Source organism: Chelonia mydas, chromosome 2 (assembly GCF_015237465.2).
Source record: "Chelonia mydas isolate rCheMyd1 chromosome 2, rCheMyd1.pri.v2, whole genome shotgun sequence".
Lineage (NCBI taxonomy): Eukaryota > Metazoa > Chordata > Testudines > Cheloniidae > Chelonia > Chelonia mydas.
The window spans coordinates 113,815,724-113,831,609 of NC_057850.1; the positions used below are offsets into that span (position 1 = coordinate 113,815,724).

Sequence of the window (15,886 nt, forward strand, 5' to 3'; positions counted from 1 at the left end):
TCCCTGAAGTCAGCAGCAAAACTTCTATTGACCTCAATGGGACCAGGATTTGATCTATGAAAAAACTGTCATTTTTTTTTTAAAAAGGCTGTAAGTGAATTCAAGTATTTCTACAGCTCTGCCAGCTACTGAGGCATCTCACAGTGTTTTATCCAGATCTATGACTTGTTTAAAGTGAAGTGCAAAAGCCTGGGGCATAGCACACAATGCATGCTCTCAGAATCAAAACAATAGCACCCTGAATCTTCACCCGCTTCTTGTTCAGGCAAGTTCCCGTTAAAATAATTGGCTGTTTTCTCTGAATAAGGAGTAAGTCAGGACTGTATGACCACCTCCTGATGAACATTTAAGTCAAATATAGATTCAAGTCTTAAGATTTGCCAAGGAGACTATTATAATATAAAATTATGTGTTAGATGCTTTATTAAGCATATTATACTTCTTTGGGAGGGGAAGGAAGAGAATCCGTTTTGATGCCTATAGATTCATCTGATGTCTGTTCTCTCTATTTTCTAGCATGCCTTACACCTGGAAATGAGCTGGGCCCACACTATATTACATAACGCAATGTTCAGCAAGTTGCCTATGAAGTGTTGAAATACAAATTCAAATGATGCTGACCCACATATGAGATATCACCAGAAAGATCCACCAATGTAGTGTCATTCTGTCTTATATTCTAGAGAACCGCATGCATTAGTACCCAAAATGGGCCCAGTCCTGCTTCTGCTGAAATCGATGAGAGTTTTGCTATTGATTTCAATTGGAGCAGGCCCATAATTTGTTAGTGAAATCTGCAAGGTGTGACAGTACCTCAAGTTCTTTGATCTGTTCCAGCAGGCTCTGGAGTGACATGTTCTTATCACATATGTACTTCTTTCTGACAGAGTCCTGTAGGTTCTTCAGGTAGTTTTCAGTTGATTGGGCCTCTTCAAAAAACTACAAAGAAGGATTGTGATTTCAGTTACACAGAACTCGCAAAAACTACTCCTTTAAGAAGGGATGGGTATTTTCACAAGTAAAAGGAATCAGAATAATTATCTAACACGAGAATCCCAATTTACATTACGGAGAAGTGCAGTGTATAAAACAGTAATATAATGTTACTTGGTACTTGATACATAACTATATGAATATATGAAGATTTGGACACAGGAAAAATGGCTTTCAGGTACCTAGGGACAAAGTTCATGCTTTTAATCAACTACAGAAGTAAGGGAAATGCCAGACTTCCTATGAATTGTTGGTCAAATCAACAGGCCTAATTCTGCAGTTCTTACTTGAGCAAAACTCACACTGAAATCAATGGGAATTTTACTCCAGGAAGGGCCAGAGAACAGAGTCTTATGTTACTCAAAATTGGTAGTAATCTAATTGAGTTTTTGAAATGTGACATTTTCAAAAAATGTTATACAAAGCTTGAAGTATAAATGAAGAGGAATAAAACTTCTGATTCACAAAGAGCATTATTACTGCAAACACCAGAACTCACCTGGAAGTATGTTGCGTTCTCCTTCAGATGAACATCAATGCATTTGGTGATCTGAAGAATCCAGCTCCACTGAGTTTGCAGAGTGTCCATGTATGCCTAAAAAAATTAATTTTAAAAAACCATGATTCATTGCACCAATCTTCCACTCACCTCAAGCCTAGAACAGGATTCTTTTTTTTTAAGCTACCTACAAAGGCAGGGTCTGCTACTGCCAATACATGCAACCGTGAGTGACTTGACTCATGCAAATAATTTCACTTTTCCGCAAGGCAGCAACTGACCAGCTAACTGACTATCGAGAGGAAACGGTGAATATTGACTTTACACAAAGCACTGTCAAATGCACAAAGTAAGCAATCTGAAAAACAAAGGAAAATCTTTTTTTCTCCAGTAACTTTTCAGTTACAGTGTTCTTAGATGTTACTAATGTTTTCAGACAGAAATGTTATTTTCAAATTGATGGAGTCTCTTTAAATGTTAGATAAGACAAAACAACTTATTCCAAATTGTGAAAACAAAAATTTCTTGGCCTAGCTATTGATTTACATTCTAAATTTCAGTTGGAGAAAGTGTGGCTACCTTCAAAACCTGGGCAGCTAAACAATCAGAGCAACAAGAATGAGATGCCTAGCTACAATTAACTATGTTTCATATAAATCAATCCATGTGAGATGAAGGAATTTAGGATACACCTAAACATTGCCTTAAGACCAACCATGAATTTTTAAACACACATACACACACACACACTTACACTTTCCTTCCTTTAGGAAAATAATCAGTTTTGCCAACAAACGGGTCTCCTTGAGCTGCCATACAAATATGGAATTTAATTTACAGACCTTCCACTTCACTGGGAGTTTCACTCAGAGAAGAGCTATGGGATCGGGTTTAATCCCAGACAGCCTAACCTACCTCAATTTTGTCAGAAGCAGGGTGCTGATTGAGCACTAGTTGGTCACTTTCTTGCTTAAGTTTGTTGAGCTCTTTTTCTTTAAGCTCCAACTGGCTCATGCGTTTCTGTGAATACAAAGCACAGCATTAAACAACACTTCAAAGGCAAATTAACTATCACGTCATTATCTTGTTTAATAAGAGTTTCCCAAAAATGTTAAAGGCTGAAAAAGTACTGCAGAAAACTACTAGCGTATAAAAATTAAATAATTATATGTAATGTATTCAAAGTGATACATTAATATAGTCCATAAAAAAAAAAACTGTTAAAAGAACAACCTCTCCAATGCTACTCCTGGGGCTATCGAGCTCTGTACTGCTCCCTTTGCAGGGCAACAAAGCCACCCTCTAGCTCTTACAGTCTACGTGCAGTGATCAAAGGAAAAAACTTGCAGCACCTTGCAAAAATCTAACGTAACATGACTAAAAGTATCTGCTTAGAACTGTAAATTTTGTTTTCTTCTTTAAATGAATGTAGTGCTTGGGAAAGATGCTGCATTTAGACAGCTAGACAGTGAAGGACACAGGCAGTGACAATGCAAGCTCTCTCTCCCAACACTCCTTGTGTGTCGAGAGACAATTAATAGAGGTGAGACAGTAGTTTCTTCTCTACGTCCGTGCGATCGTTGGTCTCTGCACAGTTTGCCAACAGAAGTGTTAATGGAAATAATGGGGTTTTTAGATGTGGCTATCAGTCCATAAGGAACTGGCCTGAGGTCACCAAGCCATATCACAGAGGGCACCAGAGAGTCACAGATTTTAAAGCCAGAAAAGACCATTATGGCTATCTAGTCCGACCTCCTGCTTAGCACAGTGTATAGAATATCTACCAGCTGTTCCTGCAGCAAGCCCATGACTTCTAGTTTAGCTACAGCCTCTCTTTTAAAAAGACATCCAATCCTGATTTAAATACCCACCACACAGTAACTACCCAACTGGGATAGATACAAACTAGCAACCTGGAAAGTGAAGGAATTCAGACACAGTACCAGTCTCCTAAGCAGTGCAGTGCCCCGTCATCAGGATTTATTATGAAAAGTCCACAGGGAGGGGTTTTTTTGGCACTAACTTACAGAAAAGGCCTCCTGCTTCCTGGCAATATCTGTGTTCCTGTCACTCCAGTCATACAGAAGCTCCTCTTCCTCACAGTCATTGATCCACATGATCTCTCTGCTAGTGGCTTGGATGAGGTTCTGAAACTGACGCAGTTGATCCATTCTCTCAAAGGAGGATCTCTACAAGGAAAAACAACAAGAAACAATAAAACCAAAAGGTTAAAAAAAAATCAGAATCACAAAATGCATCTTCTTTTACAATTAATACAAAAAAATTATTGCAAGACAACTGCTGAAATAGACAAATAGACAAAGTGTCTGGATTTATTAAGTAGTGGGATCCAGAAGTCATCAGCCTCTGCAAACATTCGGTTCAAGCATAAATATAACAGCCTGACTCAGTATTTGTATATGTTTTGTTGAGCGGGTTTGGGTTGTTAAAGAGGTGCATCTATTTACTTCCAAAAGAAGGAAATAGTTCAAGGAAGTCCCACTGATCTAAGGAGAAACACAATGTGCGATTGTTACTGGTACAACCATTAGCAGAGCCCAGCAAGGGATAAAACTGCTGTAGACCAGAGAGTAGTGAACTTCAGGTACCACTGCAGCAAATAGTAGGGATTGAATTGCACAGGCAAGAAAGTTACCAAAATATATATATAAAGAGAGAGAGACTAAAAATGAAGGGGTCCTTTTTTGCTGCTCCCCCCGCTAAGTCCCATTACTACTAGTGGGAGTTACGTTCATATGCCAACAGCAGAACAGTCCCCTAGAAGTGGAACTCAGGTCAACAAGATGCATGAAAGAGTATGATACAAAAGTGCAAATTAAGACACTGTCAGCATCTATGTTTTAAAATCCAACCTTCAGTGAAGATGAAATTCACCCCTCTGCAGACTGGGCTGAAGTGGGACTGGCAAGGTGCACAAGCCGTGGGCTGGGCCTCTACACAGGAGACTAATTGCTTACATTTGATACAATAAGGATAAAATAATCAAACAGAGCAAGCATTCCAAACATGGCAGAGGTAAACAAATGTGCTTACCAGCAGGGTTTCATATTCTTCTTCTAGCTGATGAACTGCAGCCTTCTCACGCTGAAACAAAGATAATAATTATTTAGTGTGCTTTGCCTACAGACAAACCTAGAGATGAGAGATCTGTGCCTACTCTAGGATGCTTACTATAGTGATGGGTGCCACAGACAATCCTAAAACAGATCAATATTAGGGCTGAATGAACTCACACACTGTCTCATGAACTGATGTCAGATAGGCTCAGTTGTCTGCTTGTATTTCCGTTACAGGAACTAAAAAATCGTGCTCTTATGACCCAATTAACTAAGCCCCAGACTGCACACTTTGGCAAAGCTTTCCGCAGGGGATGGTGCAGAGCTCCAGCACCCCTTGGGCAGCACCAGGACAGTCTGACCATGCTTTGGATGAGCAATCTCCCCAGTGCTGTTTGGTACGCACATCGTCTCTGTAATACACAGAGCTGCTCCTGAAAGTGGGTGTCCCATGCAATTACATGGAACGGACACATTTTTAGAACTAGTGGATAGCCTTACAATTTCTACAATGCTATGCGCACACAGCACACCCCTGGCAGCAGCGTGTAGGGTCTGTCTAGATACACGCTGCAATGAAAAGCAAGTTGCATCCACACTGCAGCGTGTAGCTACACACATCAGTGAACGGCTCTGGCAGTGGGGAGGTAGCGGGGAAAGGCTAGGCAGCATCCAGCGACAGGCAAAGGCTCTACTAGCAAGGAGGCAGTGGGACCCTACATTGTTAAACATAGCAGTGTAGATGGGCGAGGCATTGCTTGGGCGTATAGAGAGCTGTGTAGGGTATATACCCAAGGGTTCAGGTGTGTCTTTCTTCACCTAAGCAGCGCTTCACCATCAACGCTGCAATTTATAGTCATGCTAGGGAAGAGCGCAGTGTATGTACTCCACACGCCGCTGTAAGGAGTGTGCACTGTAGACATATACCCAGAGACAGCACCATCTCGTGGTTTGGAGCATGGAGCTGCAAGTTCTTGTTTTTAATCTCAGGTCCGCCGCTGACTCCTTGCAGAACGTCAGGTAAATCACATAGGGCTAGATTGTGCCCCTTCTTACTTGTCCAAGCAGGGGAGTAAAAAGGAGTATGCTCCCCCCAAACCCTCCCCCCCTGACCCCATTCTGCTTGGCCGAGAAAGACACACTTAGGTCTTGGCTCCAGGTCTGTAGCACACAGCCCTTGAGCTCCCATGTGACCAAGTGCATGGGAAAGGAATAAAGAAGGGTGGAGCTTTGGCTCCCCCATTCCTCCCACTTGCTGGCCAAGTATCAGGCGGATGTAAGCTCCACCTTTTAAAGGCCTGCCCCAGTCCCCACCCTAGAACCAAAGGGGAACAGGGAAGGTGTTGTGCCTCAGAGAGGTCAACAAAATACCTGCCTGGTCTGCTCCTGGGGTGGAGCTGTCTTCACAGCACCCCTTGCTCATGGCTGTACTTACAGGGCACAATCTAGCCCTTAATCTCTGTGTATCAGACTCCCCTAGCTATAAAATGGGAACAACAACGCTGACCTACCCTCCTGAAGTGTTGTAAGGATTCATTTGTTAAGGTTTGTACAAAATTATGCAATTCCACATCATTGCTCAATATCATTATCTTCATGGAGATATTGGAAAAAGAAGGGAACAGCAAAAAGGGCAGGGGGGATTACAAGCATCCGGGCCTAAAGCTGCTGCAATCTTGAGAGCCAGGCCTTTTGAACAGAAGACACCTGGCTATCCTCACTGCTGCAGTAATTTTAGCAACCTGTGGATATGAACTTAGAAGGGTGGAGAAAGTCTATTACCAGATCTGTTTTCAGTTTGTCCAGATGCCAGCGATAGTCCCCAATGGCATTGTGAAATCTCCTGTGGTCATTAATTTGTTGCTCAATAGCTGCTGCATCAAAACCCCATTTCACTAACTCCATTTCAGCCTAAAGAAAAAAGGGAAAGCACGTCTCGTCATTTGCAATAAGGCACATATTACCCAAAACAAAGCACCAGTGAAACACACACACAGAGAAATCTCACTCTAGCAGGTAAGGTATACAATTGAGCAAAAGGAAGCTCAGAATAGGAGTTTAAAAGTTTCTTAAAAAAGTGAGATGGTGTAACAGGCTTCTAACATAGTGGTTGAGGAACCATCACTTGAATCACTTAAAACTGGACTAGATAAGGTATATTTTCATCTCTAGTGGGTCTGAGCTAAACCGTTCCTTTATGTTTCCCAGTGTAACTTAACTGACATCACAGGAGCTGCTCTGATGTTTCTGGAAACAGAATCTGGCCCTGTGACTCTATGAGATTCAGGTAGCTCGTAAAAGCACACGGAGCCAAATTCTACTCTCAGTTACACATCACATTTCCATCAAAATAAATTACAGTAACTTACAGACTTCAATAGGGGGCAGCACAGGTATATCTAAGAGCGGAATCTGGATTATATTTTTTAGATGGGAATGGCTCTGGAACACATTGTCCGTCTGGCCTATTGATACAGTATATGCAGTTGTAGCTGTATTGGTCCCAGGATATGAGAGAGAGAAGGTGGGTGAGCTATGTCTTTTATTGGGCCAACTTCTGTTGGTGAGACACACAAGTTTTCCAGCCACACACAGCTCTTCTTCAGGTCTGGGAAAGATACTCCTAGCCTCACAGCGAAATGTGAAGCGGAACCATTGTTTAGCATAAGTAGTTAGCACATATGGTAAGGGACCATTCAAGACAGAGTGGCTTATTGGTAGGGCCCTACCAAATTCACAGTCCATTTTGGTCAATTTCACAGACATAGGATTTTAAAAATCGTAAATTTCATTATTTCAGCTATTTAAATCTGAAATTTCACTGTGTAATTCTAGGGGTCCTGACCCAAAAAGGAGTTGGGGGGGGAAGGGGGGATCACAAGGTTCTTGTAGCCGAGGTTGCAGTACTCCTACCCTTACTTCTGCGCTGCTGCTGCTGGCAGCGCTGCCTTCGGAGCTGGGCAGCTGGAGAGCGGTGGCTGGGAGCCCAGCTCTGAAGGCAGAGCTGCGGCCAGCAGCAGCGCAGAAGTAAAGATGGCATGGTATGGTATTGCCACCCTGACTTCTGCGCTGCTGCTGGTGGGGAGCTGCCTTCCGAGCCACTCTCCATTTGCCCACCTTTGAAGGCAGGGCAGAAGTAAGGGTGGCAATAGCGTGACCCCCCTCAAATAACCTCGCAACCCCCCACTGCAATTCCATTTTGGGTCAGGACCCCCAATTTGAGAAATGCTGGTCTCCTCACAATATCTGCATAGTGTCGGGTAAAAGCACACAAAAGACCCAGATTTCATGGGAGGAGACCAGATTTCACGGTCCGTGACGCATTTTTCATGGCCGTGAATTTGGTGGGGCCTTACCAATTGGTAACATTTCTATTTGGGAAGCTTGCAATGTTGAGGGAAAATCTCTAGAAACGTTCTTTGAAAAACGTTGAACCCAGACAAAAGCTGACAGCAAGGATCACAATTCCTTGTTTTAATATTTTTAAATACCAAAGTCCATTAAATCCATTACAAGGAGGATCAAAATCTTTATGCTTCCAACTGTAAAAACACAGCCAAATCACTTTTTTTGATATTTGGCTTCTTCTATATTATATATAGAGATTTGGTTCCATGCTGATAATTACCAGATATTATCTCAGTCTGAGAGAGATATTGATATGTATATACGTAGTGTCTGTGCATACAAATACATACCCATATCGCTCTTGGGCGGAGATCATATCAGGTAAATTATTAGTCTGGAACCAAATCGCTATGACTCAGCGTTGCACTACAATTACTATTACAGTACCTGTTATCCTGAGCCACACCCATGGTTAGGCAGAGCTGGAAAGATTCCAACAAAGGAAGCCATTTCCTACAGTCGGCCATCTAGAAGTTACACAGGACTTTGACCCTTTTCATTTCAGCTAAAGGCCAAAGTGTTTGAAGCAGCAGCAACCGTATGTGATTGCCTGTGTGTAAATAAGGGGTGGCTGAATTCCAGCTCACTGCCCCTCTGTTCACCATGGAAAGTCAGTTGGGATATTTAGCATCTGATTCTCCTACCAACAAACCACCATGAAAGAAAAATAAAGCACAGGCAGAAAGCAGCAGCTGCTGTGAATGATTTCCCATGCATCATATTACTAGGGGAAACATTACCTTGGTCCTGTAGCTGGGCTCCGCATAATAGATCCTAGACTCCAGGGGAGTGAAATACAGTATGTATTGTGCAGTACAGGGAGCAGAGAAGAGTTCAAAACTAATGTGAACTGTCAAACAAAAAAAAGTGCTAAGGGGCCAAATGATGACCGCCCCAGCCTGGGTAAGCTAAGGGAATTGGCATGGGGAGTGAACCCTCTTCTTCCTCTACAGCTTCTATGCAGGATGCAGCCAGAAAGCCTGTGCTCCCTGTATACAGGTAAGCCTGTCTGAATGGGGTGTCCCATGTTAAGTACGATGGCTGGTGGGTGAGCTCTGGTCTTCACACTGGCTTGAAGCTGGAAGTCCCCCCGTGCAAGCTACACCATTTCCTAAACTGTAACAAGGGCTAGCAGTGAGTGTGCTCCTCCCACAGCATGTCTGGAGGAATCATACCTACTCCTGGCCTCTGCAGGCACAATGCTAGTGCATCTCCACTTCCCCACCCACCCCTACAACATGCCTCTGTCTGTGTACTAGAGCTATTACAGAACCCACAGCACTGGGAGTGACTGGTATTCACACAGGTGTGAAGGATTGAAGGGTGTGTGCAAAAAGCTTATCTTTCCTCATGTGGTTTGCAAAAAAGCCACCTGGCAAACACTGTAAACAGAAGCTAGGAAGAGGGGGCCGTAGCCGTAAGTATTATCATAAAAGCAGATTAAATAGTTCTTGGTTTTGGATAAGAAAGAGATAGAAATCCAAATTTCAAGGCTGGATTGGTGCAAATTCCAATTGCAGCCATTTTCTCCCACACCTCCCACCATCCAGATAATGGGTGCACTCAAAGGGATATATCAAGTCATAAAAATAGGGTAACCACCTCATCAGCACAGAACCAGACTACGGGGTTATAACAGGTGTTTTTAGCAACTTGTGTACACAGCTACCTGGTTATACAGACAAATGTGAATATTGCACATGCAGCCGGGGTACATTTTGAACATTTGTCACATCTGAAATGTTGCTATTTAGGGAATCATTTTTGAAAACTTAGTCCTCTAACTAGCAATGCTACTTTCCTACTCTAGCTGGGATGTAGATACAGGAGTGGGGTACTAGCTACAGCATACTGGCCAAAAGGATAAAACCATGGCAGATGGTCTTAACTGGACAGTGGGTAAATACAGTACAAATCAGAGGCATTGAGGTATATGTGAAGGCAAAAAGGCAGGCAGGCAGAGTGCAAATGCTGAGCACTAATCTGAAATAAATAAATGGTTATACCATCTGGGAGCCACCTTTTCTCCCTGTTACGTAGGGTTCTGGATCCTAGTCTTTATTTCAATGAAAATACATATATATAATGAACTGCAATTAAAAGAAAGAAAGAAAGACGAGACAACGCAACATTGTCTCACAAGCAGTTTTTAAAATGTTTTGATGGTTTCCACAACACCACTGAGTGGGAAGTGAGGTTCAACGCAACACCATTTTTGACTACCCTATTTGTGCTTAGGATAGATTTACCTTCTGCTGCCTCATCCAGCCCAAACATTCACTGGTGATGCGTTTGGTGTACTCATCCCAGCCTGAGCCGCTCTGAGAGGAATAGCAGCCACCACCCTTAGAGCTGGCCCTCCGGACACGAGGACCACTGATGGCTTTATAAAGGGCACGCATTTGCTCTTGAAGCTGAAGAAGCCTGAAAAGGGAAAGGAAATAGTTAGCATGAACCAGGAAAATAACCAGAAGAGATGTAAATAAAGCAATTCCCATCTCCTACTGAACCAGTAAGTGTGCAAGAAAATCCCCCCAAATGATCCGATTGAGGAACAGAAACTTGACAAAAATCTCAGAATAGCAACTGAGACATATATCATAAGAAGTATAATGCTACCAGGCCCATTGAGTGGTATTGCCCTCCACTAGCATGAAGGGAACTGGAGTTTAGTTCCATCTTTTGATCTCTTGCTTTTCTGGCAGCAGGAACTGTGAGCATTTCAGAGGCAGCAAATTTGTGTCTGGTGAGAAGGACAGTCAGTCCCTGATATCACTCCTTACTCGTTCCTCTGACTGAATGGGGAGTGAGGACGACAGGTTCAGAAGGAAATCCTTGCAATCCTCAAATGAAGGATCATTACTGTAGGTCAAACAGACAGAGCTAAATCCAGTTTGCTAAAGCTCCACACTAAAAAAACCCCAGTGGTGTCCATATACTGCAGTAAGTAATTATTTCTGCTGGCCTCTGCTGCAGAAATGCCTGTGTACACAGCACACAAATCTCATGAAAGCTATCTTTTCTGACAACTTAGGTGGCTTGGTTTTCCCCCAGCTTTATATGCTCAAGGTATGACACAATTTACATACGAAGAGGAATAAAATGGTACGTGCTTTCATGTGCCAAAGATTCCATACTATAAGGACAGCATGCTGGACCAGATTCTGATCTCAGTTACAGCATAAAAGCAGGGTAATTTCACCAACTTCAGTGGAGTTACTCCAGATTTATACTTTTGTGTAACTAAGATCACAATCATTTGTCCCATTGCTAGTCGGGTTTTTAAAGCTCTGAAGGCATAATGAGAAGGCTGTTTATTCACAATGTGATGGGAGCTATTGTAATTCACCAATGGCAGTACCTTTTCTGATACAAATCACAGGGCTGGCCCATTTGCCTCATCTCTCTGATCAGTCCATCGAGGATATCCATATTTTCATTAGTCTGCGCAAAACATTCTTCCAGTTCTCTGTTCCTGCTTATTTGAATGCCATCCCCATATTTCAATTCCTAAAAGAAACAGAAGAAAAAAAATCATTGTACAAATTCCAGCTCAGTACAAATTGTACAAATTCCAGCTCAGTAATTTATTTAAAGAGAGACAATGCTTTGATCTGTTATCAGGAGCAATTACATTTAAAAGGTATGACACACTGCACTCGGAGACAGCTGATAAACTTTTTGCTTTCAGTTCTGTCAACAATCAATAAATAAGAAATTAATAGTAATGAACATTATGATCTGAAATGTGACTCTTTCGGAATTCCTTCTGAATCTCCTCTTCTGTGATTATACTTTTAAATAATAATTAATGTCTCTGCTTTTGTTTTATTTCCCACTATACCAAAATGTCAGCACTGTAGATACAAATCAAATCCTTCCAAAAAATAATGATAGGCTCCTTCGTACACATAGCTTGGGTTTCCTTGAATCCAGCATTAGGACCACCATACTAACCCTCAAAATGAAAAATGTCTCCATACTTGTCCACAATGGTCACATTTCCCACGTTGTTGTTAAGAACTGTGCCTAAGTCCATTGACAATTTCACTGCAAAGACTTGAATGCATATGGTCTTTATAAACACCAGAGATGAAATCCTAGCCTCATGGAAGTCAATGGCAAAACTCCGATTTACCTAAATGGAGCCAATATTTCACCCCAGGAATCAAATCCCAATGACCTTATGGAGGGATGCTTTGCACTTTCAAGGGAGTAATAAGTAAGTGCTGTGCCCCAGTGGGAATTGCTAGACATTGTCCTGATTCAAGCGAAATACCTTCTGAGAATCACAGAATGCACTCACCCTGCATGGGGCCACTGCTATTAACTTGGGATAGAGCAAGGATAGGCCATGGCCAGCCCCTCTCACATCCCTTCCTACCAACTTGTGGAGGCTGACACTAATTGCTACCTCAGAGGCACAAACCAGAATGAGGACAGCTGCTGCACAAGGGGTAAAGGATCCCTGACCTGTCTCCCTACTTGTGCACCTACATGGGACCAGTCACAATTGAACATGCATTTTTTCCCCTCCACCTTTAGGCAGGCAAAATTCTGATGGACTTCACACTCTTTGGCCCCAAAAGAATAAAAATTAAACAGTGCAACAAGTGGCACAGAGCCAGAATGAAGCACTTCTTTGTTTTAACTCCACTGAAATAATATTAGGTGAAAGAGACAGTATTTGCTTTGGCACTGACATTTTCAAAAGCATGGACACACGTGCAACGACTCAGAAAAGGAAACAAAACTCTGAACCAGAGAGTTCATTCCTGGAAGAGATTAGTGCCCCCAGCGGGCCCTAAAATGTAAATTTAATTACATCCTCTGCAGAGATTGTGGGTTTAATTCAGATCTCCGTGACCTCAATCTCATCATCTGCTCAGCATCCTGAATTCCCTTTGATTTCAATCAGAGTTCAGGGTGCTCAACACCTGGCAGGACCGAACCCAGTTACTCCAGTGTAAATCCAGAATAACTGCACTGCACATCACTGACCAACTCTGCATTTACACTGGGGGAGAGCAGAACTGGAATGGATACGTTTAAGAAGAGACAGCTAAGGGGACCTCAGCCTAGTTTCATACCCTTCCTTACCAGTCAAGATACAGCAGTTTTGCACAGGGCTGGTTCAATTTCAGGGCAACTGCAGCTCAGAACACTTTGCTGAACAAATACAGCAAAGTTTGGGGGAGCATATAAGTGGCCACGCCATTTAGGGGGATGGTTTGCCCTGACAGTGGTCTCAGTCTAACATTGAAAATTAAAGCTGGTGTGATTAATGTTCCATGGCAATTTTCACAGAAAGTGTGTTCCTTTTTCTTAGTCAGAAAATCTTGGAATTAATTTTTTTTTCTAATCAGCTCTAATGAAAAGTCAATCGGAAGTGAAAGGTACATGTTTCAAGAATGAGATCTGAAAAGGATACATAGTATTTCAGGACAATAGACGAAAGGCAAGCTTTCCTTTGCAGAACATCTGAAAGGATCAGTGAGAAGAGGGAAAGTGGGATTTCAACTTTGAAGCAAAGTTAATTGGGTGAAAGTTCTGAAGTACCATTACCTACAGCGTTAATATTCATTTAGGATAAGCAAAATAAAGGGGACTCACAGGCTGCACTATAAGTTCAGCACGCATCAGGCAATCCGCACAATTCTGCAAAAGATCCTGAATGGTGTTCTGACGTCTTGACATTGTACCGGTACCATTTTGACTGGGAGGGAAAAAGAGGAATAGGAGAATGAAATTTGAAGTACGAATTAGGCTTTAATTTAAATACATTTTTCAAAGGAAGTAAGAAATTCATATTCCCAACAATTAAGGACAGTGAAATGAAATAATAAATTTAGTCAGGCTTCCCAGAGATCAATATGCTGCACCTGCCCCTCCTATTTTATCCTGCAGTGAAGTTAGAATGCTGACTCTGCAACATCATAACAATCTCCGTGGGAACAGGCTGTAATTCTAGAAGCACAGGCTTGATGACAACTTCAAGGTAGGACCAAGCAGAAGGGAGGAGCTGGCACCTGGTAAAGGAGAAAGTTCTTATTCTAGCACAGATCTGTGACCGTAGCAGGGGAACATACCCATCATACAAGAGTAACAAATTCCTTAAATTCTTCAAAGTCTATACCAAATAGTAGCACATAAATCTGTATACATTATGAGCCTGATCCTGAACTTTGGAGTGCACAAGGAATGCAGGATCGGGCCTTCTACACTCTCCTATGGAACAGCATCTATTAGAGCTGGGAAGATGTGTGTCACAACTGCCTGTGTGAAGTATTATTGAATTTAACGTAATCATGAGGCGAGGTGCATCAAGTATCCTTGTATCAGAGGTAATATTTGAAGCTACGACAATGTCTTAAAGGCATTACAGTAAGGGAACTGTATGAGCACTTGTTCTACCAAATAATAATAGTAATAAAAAAAATTCAGGGCTCTAAGCAAAAACCTGCTACTAGATTTATCTGAGGTGGTAAATATGAGTGCCCAAGTTAAGTAGATGGGTCGGAGTGGAATTCCTTTTCGGGTGATTATTTGCATATGATCTACTGTATATTGCCATTCACCTATAGATCACATGACCAGATAGTGCCCGTGTACAGGTTTGTTTTGCCAGTATTTGCCTATCCTTCGATTCAGCCACCAAAGCGAAGCAGTGCTGGTTGAACATGGGTGAGGTGCTTCAAACTGGGAACCACCCCTTGCAGATGGAATCACAGCTCCCAGGCAAACTCAGACTGTTCCTAGGTTTATATTTCCAACATATCCTGCCACTGAAAAAGAAATAAACGACTGCCAGGAGACGGTAAGAAACGTATATGCTTCCTGTACTAACCCAGCTCTCTGTGTACCATGCTCACTGTATATAGAATTTTCCCATTGCAAATTGCTAAAGACCCAAATCTTCATCCCAAGTAATTCCACTGACATCCAATGAGCGAGATCATCCTCTGAAGTCAACAGGAATCTTTCCATTGACTTCAGTGGACTTTGGATTAGGCCCTATAACAACAGGTTTTCAGAACTGGGCCTTAAGATACTAACTCTAAGGATACAGGCCTGGATTCTCCCCTGCTTTGTGCCACCAGCACAAAAAGGCACTAAACCCTTTGCTGTAGTTGGACACACGAGGATCACTCTGGTGTAGGAAAATCCTTAAGTGGTGAAGAGCTGCTGTAACAGCTCCTATTGCACCTACCTCCCTGCAGCTAGCCAAGGAGGGGTGGTTGGGGCAGAGAGGTACGACTGGGGCTTCTCTGTGCCCCAGCAATAAGCAGCTGCTGGAACAGCCAATGGCAGCCAGCACAATTCAGAGCAGCGCCTAAGCTGCTTTAGGTTATTCCAGGAGACCAGAACTGGAGTACAAACAACCCAAGACTGGAGAAGCACAAAGGTGACATAAAGCTAACTTTCCACGCTACAGCATGCACTGCTCGGCAGCAGCACAGGAGCTGGGCCATATGCACTCCTGGGTATTTGAAACCAGACTGAAGAAAAGCCAAACAACATGGACTCGATTTTAACCCAAGCTCCTTTTCTACAGCCATAATTCTTTGTGGGCTCAGCTGATGTCTTTGGATATCCAAGTACCTGTCTCCCCCTAAAATCTACATTACAACAATTGCACCTGCAATTATTTGCACTCAAAAGACAAAACATAAAAAGGGAGGATTCTTGGTAAGTGGCCTACATTTTTCAAGTTTTGTTTTTTTGTTTTTTTTAAACTAGCGTATAAGAACAGTATTTTTGCCTACTGATTTTTAGGTGCCCTCTCTGAAAGTAAAATGCCTTACATTCACAGGAGTTTTATGTAAGGACCAGATCTTCAGCTGGGGCTAAGGAGCATAGCTTCTTTGACTTCAGTGGAGCTCTGTGGATTCATACCAACTGAGGTAAG

At 42.4% G+C, this 15,886-nt stretch overlaps 1 protein-coding gene across 4 annotated transcripts in view; it reads right to left on the reverse strand.

The window, feature by feature from the left end:
* LOC102945966 (desmoplakin) overlaps positions 1-15,886 on the reverse strand; it is a 51,127-nt gene that overhangs the window by 24,053 nt on the left and 11,188 nt on the right. For all 4 annotated transcript variants that reach the window (XM_027826666.3, XM_043540141.1, XM_007064244.4 and 1 more), the window contains exons 2-10: positions 13,591-13,693; positions 11,339-11,487; positions 10,227-10,401; positions 6,352-6,480; positions 4,547-4,597; positions 3,520-3,681; positions 2,408-2,512; positions 1,493-1,588; positions 814-939 (exon numbers count right to left, since the gene is read on the reverse strand). In XM_027826666.3, coding sequence (XP_027682467.2) covers positions 814-939; positions 1,493-1,588; positions 2,408-2,512; positions 3,520-3,681; positions 4,547-4,597; positions 6,352-6,480; positions 10,227-10,401; positions 11,339-11,487; positions 13,591-13,693 — 1,096 coding nt within the window. The remainder of the gene's footprint in view (positions 1-813; positions 940-1,492; positions 1,589-2,407; positions 2,513-3,519; positions 3,682-4,546; positions 4,598-6,351; positions 6,481-10,226; positions 10,402-11,338; positions 11,488-13,590; positions 13,694-15,886) is intronic.